At 36.3% G+C, this 20,596-nt stretch overlaps 1 protein-coding gene across 5 annotated transcripts in view; it reads right to left on the reverse strand.

Annotated features, from left to right (window-relative positions):
• Window positions 1-20,061, reverse strand: part of LOC116188354 — a 35,151-nt gene extending 15,090 nt beyond the window's left edge. For 2 of the 5 annotated variants that reach the window (XM_031517647.1, XM_031517649.1), the window contains exons 1-22: window positions 19,637-20,061; window positions 18,998-19,091; window positions 17,320-17,363; window positions 17,114-17,194; window positions 14,680-14,741; window positions 13,633-13,822; window positions 13,164-13,232; window positions 12,968-13,047; window positions 12,728-12,877; window positions 11,996-12,059; window positions 10,991-11,092; window positions 10,375-10,560; window positions 9,990-10,117; window positions 9,440-9,590; window positions 8,957-9,028; window positions 8,759-8,860; window positions 6,124-6,182; window positions 5,360-5,462; window positions 4,999-5,157; window positions 4,783-4,899; window positions 4,227-4,507; window positions 170-1,698 (exon numbers count right to left, since the gene is read on the reverse strand). In XM_031517647.1, coding sequence (XP_031373507.1) covers window positions 170-1,698; window positions 4,227-4,507; window positions 4,783-4,899; window positions 4,999-5,157; window positions 5,360-5,462; window positions 6,124-6,182; window positions 8,759-8,860; window positions 8,957-9,028; window positions 9,440-9,590; window positions 9,990-10,117; window positions 10,375-10,560; window positions 10,991-11,092; window positions 11,996-12,059; window positions 12,728-12,877; window positions 12,968-13,047; window positions 13,164-13,232; window positions 13,633-13,822; window positions 14,680-14,741; window positions 17,114-17,194; window positions 17,320-17,363; window positions 18,998-19,091; window positions 19,637-19,924 — 4,111 coding nt within the window. In that variant the 5' untranslated portion in view covers window positions 19,925-20,061. Of the gene's footprint in view, window positions 1-169; window positions 1,699-4,226; window positions 4,508-4,782; window positions 4,900-4,998; window positions 5,158-5,359; window positions 5,463-6,123; window positions 6,183-7,472; window positions 7,524-8,758; window positions 8,861-8,956; window positions 9,029-9,439; window positions 9,591-9,989; window positions 10,118-10,374; window positions 10,561-10,990; window positions 11,093-11,995; window positions 12,060-12,727; window positions 12,878-12,967; window positions 13,048-13,163; window positions 13,233-13,632; window positions 13,823-14,022; window positions 14,133-14,679; window positions 14,742-17,113; window positions 17,195-17,319; window positions 17,364-18,997; window positions 19,092-19,636 lie in introns of those variants that run through there. The other 3 variants (XM_031517648.1, XM_031517650.1, XM_031517651.1) reach the window with 3 other exon arrangements.
• Window positions 20,062-20,596: the final 535 nt, after the last annotated feature.

Raw genomic sequence — 20,596 nt, forward strand, 5'->3', positions numbered from 1 at the left:
AAAAAGGAGGACGCGCAAAAAGCATTGCAATTGATAGCTGTTTTAGCAAGTGACTTGTTGTTTGGATATGAAAGGTCAGCTTCTGGTCTAGAATTTAATGGAAGAGGAGAAAAGATACAGTGAAAATGTAAAAAGATCACACATATTTATGAAAATACAGCCCTCTTACCATCAGCAATGAGTTCACAATTATCAATCCTTGCCATGATGCAAACAGGAGTCACAGAGCAGTCAGAAGATGACTCATTCTCCCTTGGAACTCTAATCCACACATCAGCACTGAGTGGTGCAATCAAGGTCAATTTCCTACTCACAGCATCTCGATCAAATTTTGGAAGACAATCTTCATCTTTGAGCAAGAGAAGGGAAAGATACAATTGTCTTCCAAAGACATTAAAAGCCTGGCTTCTCTCTGCAATTTTACACCCATCGACCAAATGGGAAGGGATGTCCTCCACTGCAACACTTGAATTGTCAAGGATAATATCACAATATAGCTGCGGAATCTCAAGCCCTAAAAATTGAAAGGCTTTTTCCTCAGTGGGGATAATCAGATCAGAATCCAGTATCTCTATTTTAAAGGTCATTGGACTCTCATCATCTGTATGTGAACTGCTACGTTCATCAAGCTGTTGCTTTGGATTAATGGTCCAATCGGGCAGTGAAAAGTAACCTATTAATAGAGCCAAATATTCAGTGGGCAAAATGCAACACACATGTTGAACTCCTATGCTTACTTCTAGTTGAGGATTTTTATGAGTGGTCGGGATCCGCACACGGACATTTAAGATAGGAGAAAAATCCCGTAATGCAGGGCCCCACAAAAACTCAAGGAGACCCTGCCGCCAACAAGATGATTTGAGCATCAACCCTTCAGTTGAACAAAATATATCCACAAACTCTTCATAGACAAAAACTTTAGAACTAATGGTATGTACGGTGATAGTTCCAATGATGCATGAGGAATCATGGAAATGTACTCTGATTCCGCACATATTAAACTCAGCAATAAATTGTCCACTGCCTGAAGAAGCAGGCTCCAATGATGAGGATAGATATCCATTCGATACATTATCTTTGGTAAACTTCACACCTCCAGATCTTCCACACGGAGAAAATTTCTTCCTCCAGTCGGAGAGACCATAAAGAAGAGAATCCTCAAGGCTTCTAAGTTGACCAGAATTGTCAATAGTGATGAAGGGAAACTGACTTGCCGGAATGCTCGCACTCTTAGAACATTCTGGTTCCAAGAAGTTTGAGAAGCCAAATTTTTTGTTCTCCAAATCAGGCACCTGTCTCTGAGCTTTTTCATCTAAAGAGTGACCAGATGATTTCTGAACATGAAGTCTTGCATACTCAGCTATTCTATCAGAAAACCCTATCATCAACCCAATTATATGAGGATAGCAGTGAAGCTCACCATCACTCAAACTTATCGTGCATTTCTCCAGACTAAAGTCTTCTTTTCTACAAGCTTCATAATGCAAAAGAAAACATCCATTAGCTGATATTCTTTGGTCATTCTTCTTACTGATTTTGTTGTAGACCCTGCTGTTCATGTCATGTTGAGGTACATTTTCAGAAACAGAGCCAAACAAGCATAGAGTACACCTGTCTCGGTCATCATTCAGAGAGCAACTAGTGATCTCCACTGCCTTTGAGAAGATCCAGCAGTTTAAAAGCTCTGTAGACTCAAACCTGTAAAAGTACATGAAAATGCACAAATGTTGAGCAACGGTCAAAAGAAACTTCTACAAATATTTGGCCAACAGGACACAGAGAACAGAAAATAAAAGTTTTTTAAGGGCAAAAGCTGATAGCTCTTAAAACCTATTTTGCTCCACTACCTGTACTTACATATTCAAATCTATCTAGTCATACAGAAAATCTACTGTCCCGTAGCTGAACCTTCAGCCGCTTAAGAACTTCAATAACAACATTTTGTACAAGAGAAGTTGCTAGTACCAAACATTGTTCTTCTTCTTCACTGCATCAAAGTCAGGTTCTTCTCTTAATAGTGTTAATATAACATATGATGCATATCATCAACAAAAGGTCATGCCCACTCTAATTCCCACTGGTTCATGCAATTTGGCTCTTTTAGCTTGTAAACACAATTTGATGCTCTTTACGTTTCATTGGTTTTATCGTTCAGTATTCCAACACCACACTAAGAAAATGTTGACCCCACATCTTACAAAAATAGAAAATGCCATTTCCCAGTAGTCAACTAAAAACTTTTCATCATCAAAATTAGACAAGCAATCTATTCTTTCTATAGAGGATATAGGAAATGAGGTCAATGCAATGGCACTATGACAGTGTCAGTACCGAGAGTTCTCACATTCCGATCAGGAATTTTCTATGCCCCGTTCTTCCAACTTTCCTATCCTCTTCTAGGCCTATACACCTCACATGTATCAACAAGAGATTACAAGAATCTATCAAGCAAACCTATACATCACTCAAAGCCCCCAAAAATTTCCTTAAAAAATGACGATTCCAACATGATATTACGAACCTTTCATGTTGCTGTAGCAAGACAAAGGGTGTGGTTTATGAGGTCAATAACAAATTTCTTTACAGTTATTTTCTCAAAAGATATGGGCAAACATGATCTAGATTTGTATCTTTTTTGTAATTACTACTTAACAAAATTTTTGTCTAACATGAGAAAATGAAATGCATAGCATGGTACAACTCATCCTGTTACAACATGAATGAAATCTGACAGAATGACATGCTACAAATTAGGAAAGCTCAAGCCATAAACAATTCAGATCATTGCCACAAAAAAAAATAGAATAAATAAATTACTAAAAATAATTCAATTTGGTGAAGCTTAAAGCTACTCGTATATCATAGATATGGATATTTAGAGAAACTAGGAATTATTATTTTTGATGCTAATATTTGCATTGTATTCTATATCTCATTCTGTTTTGGCACGTATCTTGTGTATCTATTACTTATCAAATTTTTATGGATTTGAAATTAACGGAAGTATAGATAAAATTACAAAAGATAACAAGAAAGGATTTTTAACTCCAAAAGTAAAGAACAAAATGAATATTAGTTCATTATTAGTATATCTAATTAGCGCAGGCTTTTTTTTTGTGGTATTTTCATAACAATATTCAGTTACACAGGAACTGCTAAACAGGAAGGCTTCTTAGAGTTTTTTATTGAGATGTTTGGTATCAAAGCCTTCTCCATTAGAGCTAGAGCAGGTGACTACAAGAGATAAATTACATCAACCTATCTAGGGAATTAATCCTTGCAAGGTCCTTTTATCTGTCTGAGGAATTTAACAAACAAATAGCTGCTATGACTGCGCTAAATGTAATCTGGATTAAACTATGGACAAATGCTTCATTTTACTTCCTTTTGTAGTACATTACATGTATGTGTTATATTTACATTACATGTCCCACACATGTTCCGAACCCACGTGTTTTCCCAAATAGTAGCTACTAGATATGCACAGAAGGAATACTTCTAACAATCAATATACCCAACTTCTAACAGCATACCTAAGAGATGCTCATTATGAGATTATGCTATAACTCTGGCATATTCTCCAATTAATATGTAGAAATTCTTGAGCCATTGGAGAATAGGACAAGTTTCATCACAAAAATTTCTAAACTGTATGAAGTTTAAGTAACCTAAGCTTTAATGATGAAGATGCAAAATTTTTGTTAGCCAAAAAGGAGAAAAAGGAAACACCATGCACGCATTCTCAAATTCAAAGATAAGAGTGTACTTTGTGTTTGGTTTTCGAGTTGGATAATGATCCAATTCAACTTGATTTTGTGAAATGATTGCAAGTTTTGACAAATATATTGACATGTGAGAATATATATATATATATGTATGTATGTATGTATGTATATGTAGATGTGAAAATAGATGGAATATTTATTATTAAAAATTTGATATGTATATATAGATATGAAAGTAGATGGGGAATTTATTATTAAAAAATTGATTAGAAAAATGATTAGAAAAAAGTATGTGAGAAAATTTATTATTAAATTAGAGAAAAAGATAAAAAGATAATGATTGTGTTGTTGAATTGAGAGAAAAATAGAGCTGAGTTGAGTGGAGTAAGATTATGATTCGGAAAACAAACGAAGCCACATGTTTCCGTCATGATTCCGAAAGCAGATTAAGAGAGCATATACAGAATCAATTGCACAGAAAAGAGCATAAGCAAAACACACCTGATATCTGTTGCATTCAGGGAGACCATGCATGAGGTGCTATTGCCTTCATCTTTCTCAAGGTCAAAATGAATGGTCACTGCTCCCAAATTTGCAGCAAGAGAAAAACCAAATATTGAACTTTTTACATGATCTGATATGGTATGACCTGAATCAGGGCTTCTGAGTGACACAGGTTGAGTCTTTTGATGCATGTCATCAAGATACAAAATCAATTCCATAGCAGCAATGAATATGGACAGTGAAAAGTGCACATATACAATTGGTGCTTTAATACGAACCTGAAATTTACAAGGAAATGAAAAGATATAAGCAAATGATCTCAAACTAAAAACTTTTAATTAATATTACAAACAAAAAGCAACTATTGCAATATTGCAGTATTGCAAATCAAGTTGGAGAAGCAGTGCTTTCGCAACTCCAAATTCGCATCACTGAGTTTCATATCAAGGCAACTAACACATATCGTGTAATGATTGTTGTCAAACAATAATCTAGGAAGGGGACAATATCAAATTATGTCTCGACAGGCAGGTTCATAAATATGTTTAACTACCTCCAACTGTTTTGGTATTGATTCATCTTGGATGAAGCATGAGGCCACGCCAACTGATGCAGAGAACTTCTCCAATACTGTGACCGGTTTAGAATAAGAATTTCTAATAATTTTTACCTGCATCAACATTTACTGAATTACACCGACACAATAAAAGAACTAAGTAATCCCTTTCAGCAACAAATATCGGATAAGCAGTAGACACAGAAACCACACCTCAGCATCATCAATTTTGACCTCAAAATGATCGTAGAGATGATGTTGTAAACTGGAAAAATTACACTCTGCAACAGGCATTAGGATGTCGTCTGGCACATCAGACCAGTCATCTTGCTCAGAGTCTGAGCTAAAAACCAGTGCTCGAAGCCCCAGAACCTGCCAAAGTAGAATCGCAATAAAACTAGTCAGCAGCCATGATAAACAGTTAAGTGAATCATTGTTTTAGGAGTTTCTTTTGGACACACTGTTAATAAAGAGAAAAAACTCGCTGAAAATACAAATGAGGATGAAGAAATGGAAGACTTCTGCTAGGAAACAGAGCTAACGGTTTTTTTTTCCATGTATCAAAGGTAATTACCATTTCAGAGTGCTCCAATGATGTATTAGTCCAAGGTATGCTTACAGTAACATTGTTGACTCTGACATCCAATGTCACTCTTTCACGCGTTGACAAAATGTATCTGCAAAGCACCAAAAATTCTCATAACCCTATCTAACTACTTTCAATTCTTAATAAAAAATAAAAAAAGGATTGCTCAAAAACAAAATTTATGGAAACATCATAGCAATACATCTTAATATCCACTTTCATTCAAGTAAGATCAGCACGACAATGTTTAAAAATAGCATAGCATCATGGCCAGCTCTATGCACAGGAACCTCTTAAAGCTATTATAAGTAGCTGAACAAGAACCTTGTGCAAAAGGTTGATAATGAATTCACATCCAAATTAAATTAAGGAAACGTGTGATTTTTAATCTCAATTTTACCTAAAGCTGCATGCAGCCAAAGAGCAGTGCAATTGTCTTACTATAAGAAAGCACATAGAAGCAAAAGATGCCCAAGAACATAGATGTTGGGGGTGGGGGGAAGAAGAAACATGAGTTTCTCGTAGGAGAAGAACCAGAAGTTAAACCGCAGTAAATTGTAAAGGGGAGCTTCTGCAATTTGGCATGCCTCAGACACAACATAATGGAAAGACACAAAAGGACCTATGTTATTTAAGGCCAATGTCAGGTATCAGGTGAGGAGATTTCTCTGACATCAGTATTCTTTAGGTTGAGCTGGATATAGTTGCCTTAAGAGTCAATAGCTTTTATTCAGGATAAAGGGGGAACTCACTCAGTTTTGGACTGTACTCGTGCTCTGCTGTTCCTAATGCCATTTAGGGAAGAGATGACCTGCATTGGTACAGAAATAGCTTCAAAGATTTATAAATAAACTAATACAAAGACTTTATTACTCTTTAGAGAAATATAATCTCAAGTGCACTATGACGATATGCCATAAAAAAGTTTAGTGAACTATAAAGTTATGCAGCAATACAAGGCTAATACTAAAAGAGGAAGAAGTTATTTAGACAATCAGTGTTTATTACCCTACATAAATGCTTCATGCGAAAGAATCTAAATTACAGGTTATTTAGACAATACAAAGAACAAAAGCTCTGTAGCAATCTTACTTAGATATTCAATTTATTAATAATTATGGAAAAGCAGAACTTAAAATTAGCCAAGAGTAAATCCATAATAATCACTGGACCTCTTCCAAAAGCACTGGCAACCTGCCTTTAGAAACGTAAAGAGAAAAAGAAATAACTTGGAACAGGTTGACCATGTATGCCTCTACAATCCAGTCTCCAACCACATGTTTTTTAAGATTAAATAAAACGATGGGTCTTTGCTACACAGAAATTTTGCACTTCAATCCAACACGGTCTAACTTGTGCCCATTCTAGAGCTTTCAAAGTCACAAATAAAGAACAAATAATGCGGCACATGGTTGAGTAATCTAGATGTTATTCAAGTTTGCCACTAAAGTTCATGTTTGGTATCACTTTAGCCACTAAAATTCACTTTGTCACTTTGTCCCCTGAAGATTTTCTACGCATGTCAGTTCGGCCCATTGTAATGGATAGAGAATAAGCATGTGCCCTATATGACATTTTAGAAGGGACAAAGATGGTCTTCCATTTCTTTCTTCACCATCTCCTTTCATTCAACACGTGCTAGCTATATGCCATTTTTTAAGGGAGAAGGATGTGTTTTCCATTTCCCTCTTTGCCATCTCTCTCTTCCTCTTTTCTTTCTTCTAATTCTAATTCAATGAGTATTAATTTAGCCAGCAATTTTTAGCACTGCAGGCAAAAAGAGCAATGCAGCAGGGACTAATTACAGGATGAACTAGCTAAATGTTCTCTATTGATGGACACTCTCTAGTGACTAGCTCAGATTTTTACTCCCTACCAAAGAAAGATCATTAAACAGCAGAGGCAGAGAGGACATTAAAAGCTAATAACAAAGATCAACAATGATACATTAATCAAGCCAAAGCCGTTTCAAAACCCAAGAGGGTAATCCTAACTTAAACAATGAAAGAGATATACAATAACGAATTCTTTTACTAGCAAAGAAACAGACTGTTAAAAAAATAGAAGACATTTAGCCATAGCCAAGAAGAGTTGTACTCACTCGCCCATAATTGGTCAAAATGGCGGCTTAGTAGGTAATGCCTATAATGCCTGCACCACCAGGAACATGGTCGACCTCAGTTCCTGGAGAACTATGTATAACTTGAAAAGACTCTATGCCACGGAGGCTTAAGATTAGTGTTTGGTACACTGAAAAGAGCCAGAGAAAGAAAAATGGAGATTATTTTTTCCTTCTTTTGTTGGGATTTCTTTAAATAGCTGTATCTAAGGGCAATTCAACTTCCAGCAGGTATAGTATGGGGTTTAAGTTGAATGGAGGATCAATGTAGCGACTGGACTAGAAATTCAATGGCCATGGAAGAATTAATTTTATCTCAAGCTTTGTTCATTTTTCCCTTTTTCTCCTAATTTTTTGGACAAGTGGCAACAGGGTTTGAACTGGGGATGGTGATGCAAATCAACAGCATTACACCACCTCAACCATTCTTTTACTAAATTCAATGGCCATATAAGAATTAATTTTATATGTTTGTTAATTAAACAGCATTCCTAATTATATGTTTGTTGAGTAAATTTCTTGTTCATTTTGCCCTTTTCTCTTGATTATGTTGCGAGGAAATTAAATTTATGGACGTTAGACTTCTTTTCTTAAAGATCTGGAAGGACGTGTAGAGAGAGAGAGAGAGAGAGAGAGAGAGAGAGAGAGATTGAGCCGTAGGAGAAAGAAAGGACACAAGGGAGATGGTGAAGAGAGAAATGAAAAAAGAGACTCTTGCCCTTTAATTGGATATGCGACTCCCACATGCTTAATGTATCTCCATCTTAATGATTCCCTCATTCTGAGTGGCCAGACACTTTACTTTTGATATCTTGGGTGGTCAAATGACACCAAACAGAAACTTTAGCGGCCAAAGTGACACTAAACAAAACCTTTACTGACCAACATAAAATCACTCCAAATATAAAAGAAGGCTAAAGAACGTAAGGAAAAATGCAGTGCCAAAGGGAGCCAGGATCTCTAGTACTTTTGACCATGTTTAACGGAAAAAAGCGAGACCTTAGATATTACTCAACTAACTTAACACAAAAGGATTAACAAGATGCCTTTGCTACACAGATTTTATGACTGAAGATAAAACGTTCAGACTACCTATTAGAATATCCCGAGACAATAAAGCAACCAAACAAGAAAGCTTAAACAGAAAGGACAGGTTTGGAAAGCCAACAGAAAATAAATTGAACAATCACCAAAATGTAAGAACGTAGAAAAAAAAATAGAACAAACTTATAAAAACAGAATATAGAGGATTCAGAGTTCAAGCTTACTCTTTCATGCTGAAATTCAACATACTCCAGAACTTCATAAAATTCCATGCAGTTCCTGAAGAATGCAGCATCAAGAGACAATAAAAGTGGTTCAACTGCAATCTGAAGAGAAATCAAAGTTAGAAGTTCACAGCCCAAGACACCAACCAAACAAAGATCAAATATATCCTTCACATAGACATTCCAAATTAATAACACCTTTATCGATACTTGAACTTCTTGGCTTGGTGAAAGGTCCATGTGGATCCTACAAGAAGGTTGTGAAGAGTCCTGCATATTTTGACATTAGATGTGACATATATGGCAAAGGTGCAATTGAAGTTGAAAATAAATTTGTTTGGGCACAATAACTGTCTAAAGGAAAACTGCCACATGAAGAATAATAACGACAGTTATGCCTTTTGGAAGTCCTGTCATCAGCTAACAGAGTCACTAATTCTCTAGTAGGGATAAAAATTGTAAGCACTTTTCAATTAAGTTATTAACATCGATATTCTTCCATTGAAAGAAAGAAGTTTTTAATCTTCAATCAGATAACCATGAAAGTTAAAACTGGATTTCCGTCTGAACTTTCCATCTTAGCATACCAACTTGGACCAGATATGGTGACACCAAGAGACAGTTCGGACAAAGAAGCCACAAAATCCTAAAAGTGCATTAGCTTGTAAAGATGGTACATACCCTCTTTGAAAGTAAAATGGCCCTTTCATCATGAGGGGAGATTATACTGATTGAGTTGAGAAGCGCATCAACTGAAGAAGATTCTTCCCGAACTTTATATTCAACAGCAGCTTCATTGAGAATCAACTTTGCAGTATCTGTCTTGGATTTTCTACAGATAATATGAGTAAATGGATTACCATCTAATAAAGTTCTTGGTATTACACTTACATTCACCAATAAAAGGTTCCTCCAGTAATAATTTAAAAGATGAAAAATCAATGTCAACTACTAGATAAAACAATAAATATGAATAAAAGATAAAAAATATTACACAAGTCTAAGAGTAGTCAAAAAAGCATAAGCAATGAAAAAACCTATGACCTACCAAAGCAGCAAATGCAAGGGACAAAAAAAATGGACACAGCAATATAATAGCACTGAAATGCTGAGCAAAACTATCAAATAATAACAATAACTTATACCAAGTTGAGACAATCACTGTGAATGAACATCTAGAGCAAGCGAGAACTAACACAAAGGCATCACATCTATGCTGATATCTACGTACGTGCTTCTTAATAGTGCAGCAATTTCATGAATGCAGAATTTGACTGCACATCTATATAACTTGTCATCCGTAACAACAGGTCCATTGGTTGAAGCGGAAGGCTGAAACTCTGTCGCTTCATATATGTCCTGTAAAAATGAGGCGTGAAGTCATTGGTTACTATCATCCGATTGTAAGAGACAAAAAACTACTTTAATTATACATAGATGAAAACAAGAATTCCAATACTTCTAGCACATCAAAAGTGATCTTTGCCATTTCCCTCATCAATACCTTCAGGCATTTGGAACATCATGAAACTCTTACCACCGAAATTTCCAAATTTTTCCCCCTTAATATATCTAACAGCACAATGGAAGTATAGTTTTATGAGTTACAACATTACCTTGATTACTTCATCCGAAACGACTCCTGAAAATTGACTAGAATCTTCTGTACCCCCAGCACCAAGCATACCACGAGACAGCCAATTTAACCATCCACGGGGTCTGCTTGATGATTGGTCAAGATTGCGGGACTTCTCAAGGCTGTTAAATCCTGAATTGGAGTCTGAAGAGTTGACTGGAAGCTCCTGCCAATTAATTAATTTAATATACTGTAAAAGCCTATTTCTCTAAGCTGCACAACTAGTAAGGCATCATCAATGGTCTCAGGTGTTTAGCTTTTGGACCGATGGTCACTCTAATTGAGATGTTAGCATTCTTTCCGTAGTTTGATCAACTCTTGTCATAACATAGATCACTTTGTTTCCTCTGCTCTGCAAATTGTGCATATCCTTATGTGAACAGTTTCACTTCTTGGTTTTATTACTAAATTGAACTTGAATCCCTTATTTGTCAAAAATTCAGCGCAGAACTGAAAGGTCTGCTCAATGTAGTAACATGCAGTAGTTTTGAAAGAGATGATATATCGTGCCAACGTGTATTCTTTACTAAGGCAAGGTGCATAACTAGAATACAACAAAATGAAGCGAATCCCCTAACAAAACTAATCAAGCTCACCTGCAATTTATGTTCAGCAACTGCACGGTAACTTAATATATCATCTACATCAGAATCCTTTTCCATTTGCTCCAACTCTAGAAGAATTTCTTCATCAATTGACTGATTTAACAAATTAATAATGTTAAGTTAGCAAGCATACAAAACAAGAAGATGCCAACTGTAGGACAAATTCTTCATAAACAATAGCAATACAATTAAGTATAATTATGACGATACAGCTCCTAGAGGCAGTGAAGCAAAATACAGACTTGCCTATGTACCCTGTACCAGAAGGACCATGGAAAAAACAGCAGAGAAGAATAACACAGAATTTATCAGCTACAAATGCGATAACTCTCACATAATTGTAGAACCCACAAAGATACTTATAGATAATTCTAGAAAAAGAGTAGTATGTTCAAGAAGTGCACAGAAGCACTAGTTTGAATCAACATATAGGAACATCAGTCTCATAAAGCCCTTCATATCCAATTTGTCCCATACGTCAAAAGACGGGGGAGCCAATCAGAAAATATAATAAAAGGGAATATACTGCAGTTAAGCAAAGAATTATCTAAAAAGTTATCTACACAATCTGCTAAAAAACTCAAGATTCAAACTAAAGAGTCAGACTCGGACATAAAATTCTTTTTCACAAAATCCAGAAAGACATTTTCTTTATAGATTGGTGTCCCCCATGCTATTGGTTAAACAAAGTATAAGAATAGAAAGGGGGGTTAGAAATATGAAGCACTATCGACTCTGTGGGGGACGGCTAATCAGATATACAGAATGAATGTACAAGTTACAAAACTAATAGTCCCAATAATCTCTGGCCCTTCAAGCAAGAAAGAATGGAATCCTCACACTACATTTAAAAGGTAAAGATCCAAGTCTATACCAATTCAAATAAACAAACAACACACATAATATTACCCTTAATTGCTTCTAATGGTAAATTGGGGAAGGGTGCAAGAACTGAATTAAAGAAGTTTTGGTCCGGCACTGAGGTGGAGAAATCACCTGCTCCTGTCTAAGAAATATTAGTTTCTTCTTATACAGGTCAACATACCGCCGACGACAGCTCCTGCAACAAAAAGAATTTCATTATACACCAATAAATTGACTTTCCTAGTCTGTTCTGAACATAACATTCTCCTGAGGTTGCTGGATTTTGGTTAATTACTCAACCCTATAATCTGAGCTTGATCTGTCCTTAACAAGAAAACAGCTCAACCCCTATTATGCATCTATCAAAATGGAGAACTGAGAAAATTTGACTTTAAATGAAATCAATATTTAACTTTAATGATTGCACACCAAAAACCATTTGACAACATAACATACAGAACATTTTCCCTTTCAACACGTACATTTCAAGAGCTCATCAACATAGTAATATAGATGTCCCAGCATAAGAGCCAAGTAAAAATAAGAAATATCATCCATTTCAGAATGCCTAGTAAGAAACAATTTATCATATAGAAATCCACAGTCACTCAGCATGTACACTAGAGCTCACCAACATAGTAATATAGATGTCTCAACATAACAGCCAAGTAAAAAGAAATACCATCCATTTCAAAATGCCTAATAAGAAACAATGCAGAAAATTAGAGTCACTCAGCATGTACACTTTGAGAGCTCACCAACATAGTAAAACAGATGTCTCAACTTAAGAGCCAAGTCAAAGAGAAAAAATACCATCTATTTCAAAATGTCTAATAAGAAACAATTTATCGGTTAAAAACGTACAGTCTCTCTCCAAAGAATCTCCAAGATGTTTTCCTCAATGTCTTTCGAACATCTGATAAAACAGATTCTTGTGCATAGCGCCACCAAACTTTTTGCCAATTTGCAGGTTTCCTTGATAAAGGACAGCTCCAAGGGCGATAACGTCCATATCTGTTTGCAAAATTCTTATAATTGAGCACCAATTGTAGATTGATGTTCCACTAGTGGAAAAACTTATATAGAATGTTTCCCATTTCATACTTTTCTCTTAGTTGATATGTGCACAAGTTGTCCCATATAATCAGGATGTATTGCAGCTGGACTTCATCAAGAGAGAACATCTGACAATGGGGAAGAGGGGGAAAAAAAAAAGAAGCAAATCACCATATCAGTGTGAGGGACAAAATAAAGAAACTAAGAAAGTAACTTTTAGTTTATTAAAAGCACTAAAACAAACCAAGTTGGTGACTTCAGCATTTATGGAGTATTGTGGAGCATCACTGTCAAGCTTGCCAGACCTGTCAACCTACACAAATTAATCAAACGGTTAGTGAATAATTGTCTGGCCAGATCAGCTTATTTCAGCTGCTTGATAAAGCAAAGCAAGTTAAAGGACGCTGTAACAGCAGAGGTCTAATCTTGATTATAAAGCTTAAAAGTGTTCGGTTCACTTATCATAAGAAAAGAGTGTCAGATTAGAGATACCCCTATAAAGTATAATGCATAAAGTTGAAACTGAAGCAGAAGAACAATCAATGATGAAAAGCAGCGAGTGGACCAAAAACAATCATTAGCCTATGACACATTATAAATACTATTGCACAGCCCAGCCCACCCCTCAGGTATGTCAAAAATTGAACTATCAGATTTCAGCAATTCATGATAGAATATTTAGCATATTTAACCATGCAAAACTATTTCCATACCAGAAGCGAGAGAGACGCATCCAGCGGAGCCAGTATATGGTCATATGCATTCCCCTCATATCTTGAGTTCCTCAGGTCCTTGGAGTCTTGGACATTATCCCTGGTCAGCAAACTGAGATTTCCATTTGATGAGCTGCAATAGATTTCCAAACCAGTAATCTCCACCATTTTGCTGACCAGGCCCCTTGTACTGGAGAAAATACAAACAAGTACCACATGAGATAAATCAAATAAACCAACAGAGATGAACTGATGATTTTCTTATGAGAAACTCATGAAACCACTGAGCAAGGTCACAAGCGCATGATAATCACTTAAATGCAGTATACTCAAGCAATGCAAGAATTAATTCATCAAGTTCTTCACAGAACAGTCGGCTTAATGTCTTACCACAAATTTATAATAAGGTTTAGAGCAACGCATTAACTTATAAATGCAGCGTTAATTCTTGCTTCCAGTGCCGCGCACCATACATGGGGCTTGGGAAGAGTCCTAGGAGATTCTCTTTTTCCCCGTGTGACTACAACAGGGGAAAATAAGAGAAGTTACTTAAAGGACTTTCATGCCATCATATTCACACTCATTGGCAGTAGAGCATAGAAAAAGAGAGAGTCAAACATCAAAGGTTTACGAGCATAGATGCAGCCGGTCAGTTGTTCCTCCAACCGGGTGTGATAATTATTCTGTAACATTCCAACTTACTGTTTGTTCATGGTACTGTGATTTTCCGTTATTCTAGTAGGGATTTTTAACCGGTGTAGTTCTACCTATATACAGAGGTCTGTGGAGAGGCACAGCAGCGTATGTGTGCATAAGTCTGTAGATGGGCAGTTTGAAATTTATATATACATTTCAACGATTTCTACTTCCACCAGCCCTCTTCTCCCATTTGTATTCATTTCTCAAGGTAAAACAGCAAGAACTAGAATCAAAATAAAATGATATAAATGAGCATAAAACATGCTGATCTAGCAACAGTTAATTGGGAAAAATTCAAATTGAATAATTTGACCATATGAATGTGTATAAATCTGCATGCAAACGCACCCAGGAGATGTTTGCTTCATGATTGCCAAACTTGAGAATTTCAAACCAAGCATGAATTGTGCCTGCACACATTAACATTAAAAACGAAATGAAAAACATGATTCAACATCTACAATTATTAAAGTAAGCATAACTTTCATAGATGGTTAAAATAGACGAATGCTTCTTCTGCAATTCAAAGAATGAAAATACCTGAGGACATAAGCATCCGCATACAATAGTACTACCGTTCAAACCCGTGCTTTGCACGGGCTTATTTTTAATAATTACTTGTCAAGATTTCTATTAAAAAAACACAAATTAATAATTTATATATGTATATGCATAATTAATTATATTTTTAACCAAAAAATATTATAATATCTATTTTATATTTTTTATCGATTAATTTATTGTTTTAGGATTATTACAGGTTTTCTTAGGCTAGTAAAATTTGATATGACCATAGGTGACCTGTCAAATTTTTTTTCCTCTTATATGACCATAAGTTTATTAAATTAGTAACTTCTGCTAATTTTTTTAGATTAATTTGCAAAAACACAAATTTATCATAAATCACAACCTTTGGTTTTGCTATAATTTAAGTGTTTTTAATTCCAAAAATTAAATTTTTTACAAAGAAGTACGAAAATCAAAATTAATTTTTCCTAATTTTTAATTGCATAAACTCAAGAATTTTAATTGTTATTCGAGTGAGTTTAACTATACATATAAATAAATGTTTATATTTATAAAACGTTCGCTGTATCTATAAGTATTTTTTAGTTCTGAAAATTAAAGTATTTTTAAAATATTTAATTGCATTAACTCTATAGCATTTATTACTACTCAAATGAATTTTACTTATATATATAGATAGATAGATTCTCGGATATGAGAAAGAATTTACTGACACCTGGATCTATAGAGATAAATTCCCAGTAAAGTTCGGTCAATATGGGCTTGCCAACTTTATCAGAAGTTGTTAAGACAGGTCAAAATAACACATGTTATCAAGACAAGGTTTTAAGAATTTGAGTGGGCTCACACCATGCTAGGCCCATGTTGAGGGGCGGTTTTTAAGATCGCTTTTTCAGTTGATGCTCAATGACCCAAGAGTATAAAACAAAAAAAAGAGGTCTACCAACCTCGTAGCCAGTTTAAGGACCTGTGTCTAACTGACACATGAGAGGGTCATCAAGAGAAGTTTTAGTCCACATGTTTGATTGACACACAAAGGCAAATCTGAGAGTTAGGATCCAAGGAAAGTCAATAAGAAAAAGCTGGATATATAAGATGAAATAGTCACCAATCTATTAGCTTAAGCTTTTAGGTTGAAGTTGAGCCCAACCATTTACAGGCCATGGCAAGCATACATACGCAGTGCTTCTTCAACCAATCTAACACATGCATGAGGGGGAGTGTTAATTCTGTGGGGAAAAGAAATTTTCCCCGTCTATTCACACGTCAGGGCAGTGTTGCTTTGCTATGGGATAAAATACACCTTATTTACAGGAAAATATATTTTCCTTTTTCCCTTATTTAGTCACATATGCGGGGGAGTGTTAGTGAATGAAAAAACCCTTCTTTTTGCTAAACATCTCTTACTGTGGGAATAAAAGGGAGAAATTTATTCTGAGATGTTAAACAATCAGAACAACCTTCTGTGCTTTTATATTTTCAGCCTTATTCTTCCCATAACTACTGCATTGCCATGCTTTTGGTCAACAGTGACAGGAAAGCAAAACCCCCCTTTCTCCATCATCCTCTTCTTTACCAAGACCATTTGTTTTTCCTTTTGCTTTTTTCTGTCATGTCCGTTAATAATTTGATAAAATTTAAAAATAAACATTCTGGAAATTATTCAAGAAGTGAAAGAATTAACAGGAAATGGATTCTACCAAACAAATCTTGTGACATTATTGGATATCAAACATTTATGTGAGATAATTTCTTCAAAATGAAGAACTAAAATTCAAGGTAATACGATTAACCCCTAAAATCATCGTTACAGTGGTGCCAGTATTAGATAACCAGTATGCTTAACCAGTAATTCATTGTTTGCAGGGGCAAAAATGAAAATTATATTAATGGCAGCAGCAGCAGCATCAAAATTGATATCATACTATTGTAGATCACACTAGGACAAGCACTGCCAAAACATCAATGGCATCCCTAAGAAGTAGCCACTCACAGTAGTACCGCATATTCCGCAAAAGTTCATTAAAATGCTTCTGATTCGAGAACATAAGCTCCATAAGATTCAAGAAAGCTAGAAATAGCTGAAATATAAAACTAGAACAGGATACGAAAAGGATGTACGGTGTATAGATATGCCCTTGATTAAAGCAGTCTAATACCAGCAATAAGAGAAAGATACAGTAGTTCACAAATGAAGCAGTAAAAGGTAACAAAAGCAATAATCAAAGGCAAAATGAATCTGAAATAAACTTACAGAATTACTGGGCAAGCCACAGTACAGGTCACGGTATACCACATGGAAATTTCTAATGGACACTTGGATGCTGTCAAGTATCTAACCAAGAGAGGAAAGATATATCAGCTGGCATTGCATAAACTATGAAAAACACATCTTTGAAGTGCCGTGGCAAAATAAGTATGAAAAACAGAAAGTGAAGATAGAAAAGGGAACCCCATTACCTTTGCAGTAATATATGATATAAACGATTCCCCAGCCTGGTTATCTACAAAAATAGATCCTCATCATTGGCCTCTTATACTGTTCCAGAATAAGCAAAAAAACAGCTACTAGGAACATTAAGCATAACTCCATAAAGGAATCTCTGAGTAATAATTCCCACATATCAACTAAACTAAATTCCTAGAGCAACATATCAACATATTCAGGCTCCCTAAAATTTTTAATGATGAGAAAGAGGCTCATGTAATCAACAGTTCCAAGATATAAAATGCTATAGCATTAAAATTGCCCATCAAACAAGTCTAACCCTTCATAATCCTATAGTAAATAAAAAGACACCAATAGTGACTATAAAAGAGATTCAAGGCGTGAATCAGCAGCATGTCTTTCCAAATGATCTCCATGAGGTAACCAAGACCTCTCTCCATGTGTGAACAAGATCTCAAAGCTCCATTCTCACATCTAAGACAAAGAATAAACAATCCAAGAAAAGGAATAGAACATGGAACTTATTCCAAAAATCATGTCCCATAACATCACAGCTGTGCTTCAGTACAAGAGATAATTCGTAGGTTTTAAAGAAAAATGGAGATAAAAGTGTGTAGATTGTCAAAATGTTGCTACAGACTGAAAAATCAGTGTAAGTAGAATTCAGGTTGAAATTCAAGTGCAAGATAACCTTCCGATGCCAAGATTAGAGTTATGACCAAATCAAAATTCACAGGACCTATACAAGGTGTGGCCACAAAGGTAAACCGGTAATCACATAGACATTTCACACCAGCAATTTTGAACCCAAAGTAATACTCCCTTCCACAGTTATTAGGCACCATCATTTCCTAGTGATGCCACTGTCACACAGGATTGTTCCCTTTTTTTTAGTACCTTTTTCTTTAGGGGAGGTTTTCTCAATGAAATTAATACCATGCTGGTCACCAAAACCATTATAAAAGTAACAGAAGTTCAGTCTCTCCATTTAAAGGTAACAGATTTCAGGCTTAACTTTAGCATGAGAGCACATTTGCCAAAGTCTACAAGCCCCAGTCCGTTTAGAAGTCAAACTCCCTCCAACAGTTATTGTCCACCACCATTTCCTAGCAATGAGACATCCTGAGGGGCGTGTGGCTAGTAGCTAGACTCAGCCTACTTCATCCAGAGTTGGTCACCAAAACCATTACATGAACAGACTATAGTCTCTCCATATAATATTAACTGTCTTCCGGCTTAACTTTAGTTAGAGAGCACCTTTGCCCAAGCCTGGTCCCAATGCACAAACCGTCACCTACACTCGGCATTTGCACTTCTTTCCTAATCTAACTTTTAAAAGGATATTATCCACAAACTTTAAATATACAAGAAGCAATCCATTCTCCACTGTGCAGTGCCTAATTCAGTTTCCCAGCCCAAGAGAACAAACATCCATAAACTCACAACACAAGAAACCTTGACCTCATCGCCACCAAGTGCAAGTTGTGTTGACTAAGCACACAATCTTGGAGAGCTAGAACCTTCATATTTGGAGTGGCATGATGACAATAAGAAACACAATCCAGCTTGATGAAAGCACTAAATTCCTTTCTAGTAAATTAAAAACTGAATAATCTACAGTGGTGCACATGAAATAATCATGTATACTGGAAAAGGGGAATATCTGGAAATAGAAGTCGAGCAGCTCACCACACACACGCCTTGATAGCTTCGCTAGCTCTGCTGCTGCGAGCTTGGCCTTCTTGCTAGCAAATTCCCTTTGCTCCACTGCTGCCAACCTCCACTGAAACCATGTAGGCAATGAAATTACAAATATAATGCTTCACAGATTGTCTTCACGTAAAAAGTCGTAAACTTGCACAGTTTTGCAAAACAAAATGAAAATTTTAAATATTGGTCTTAGCTAATAGGAACTCACAAGCTTCCTTATCGCTATGTTCACTCACACCAGCCTTCAATCCACTCATAAAGATAATTCTTTCAACAAGAAATTAGATGGCAAGACAAAGGTATGCACGCAATTCTAAGCCCATCACATTTTCCACGAAGCGATTGCATCCAAGGTACTCCGAGGACGACACACTTTCACTCGTAAATTTAGACGGGACAAGGCAGATATTCAAGCGTTTTTCAGCCCAAGACAGTTTTCTGCTATATGATCGCCTTACTAATAAAACCAACACCGGAACAAGTTGACATTCTTGCCTTAAAGTTCACCAATCCCGGCAGACAGATGCACACAAAACGCAGAATGAAGCATCACAAACTTCCGAAATCAAATTAAATTGCAAGAGATTCGGCTATTTCTCAGCCTGCCGGAACACGCACCTCTTCGTCATCCCTGGGGGAGGCGAGGACGAAGACGTCCTCGAGGATGATAATTATGGGGTCCCAACCGAGCTTCTTCCATGGGATTCTGATGCTGAGCCTGCCGACACGGCCTTCCTTGAGAGCAAAGGGCAGACGCAGGTAATCGAAGGCTTCGAGGATCAGCTCGACGTTCTCCAGCAGGACCTCCTCGTGCCAGAGTGTGATCTTCAGCTGATCCCTCTGTATGTCCTTAACGTACCGGCCGAGGTAGCCGAGTAGCAGCTGGCGGACCAGCCCTTCGAACATCTTGGCTCTCCGCCTCCGAGCCGCCGCCGCCGCCTGGAAGTTCACGACGATTCCGGCATAGCCGCGAGCGTAGAGGTGGGGAGGAGTGCAATGTAATGGAGTTTCAGATTCTCCTTCTGTTGGGAACGAAGCAGCTGAGGTTTAGCGCCCCGACAATGTGAGGAGAAAAACAGAAAATTGGGGAAAATACATTTTGCCCCCTGAACTTTGGGTTTCAGGAATATCTACCCAAAACAAATATTTGGAAAGTATTCCCCATGGCCATCGACTAAGGGTGTGCGGGTTCAGGTACTCTATTTTTTTTCACAATACGCGGACCATACCCTGTAAGGATCAGGTTCTAAGATTTTAGAACCGGATCCTACCATGTTGAGTCCTGGTACCAAAACTTAACTGGAACCTATATTATACCGCAGGTTTCAAGTAACATGTTAGAACCTGTAAATTTTTTTGTCTCGGCAAATAAAACCGAAAATGTCTCATTCATAATCAGTAATCACGCAAAATAGAATGTCGACATAGATTTAGATTTTTTTTAAAAAAACTAGTAACTATATTTTTTATATATATAAGAATATATGAATATAATTAAATATATATAATGTGAGAAATTATTATCTGGGTCCGAGTATCGGTTTCGGTTCTGGTTCTAGGTATCCTATATGCAAGAAC

Source organism: Punica granatum, chromosome 8 (assembly GCF_007655135.1).
Source record: "Punica granatum isolate Tunisia-2019 chromosome 8, ASM765513v2, whole genome shotgun sequence".
Taxonomy (NCBI): domain Eukaryota; kingdom Viridiplantae; phylum Streptophyta; class Magnoliopsida; order Myrtales; family Lythraceae; genus Punica; species Punica granatum.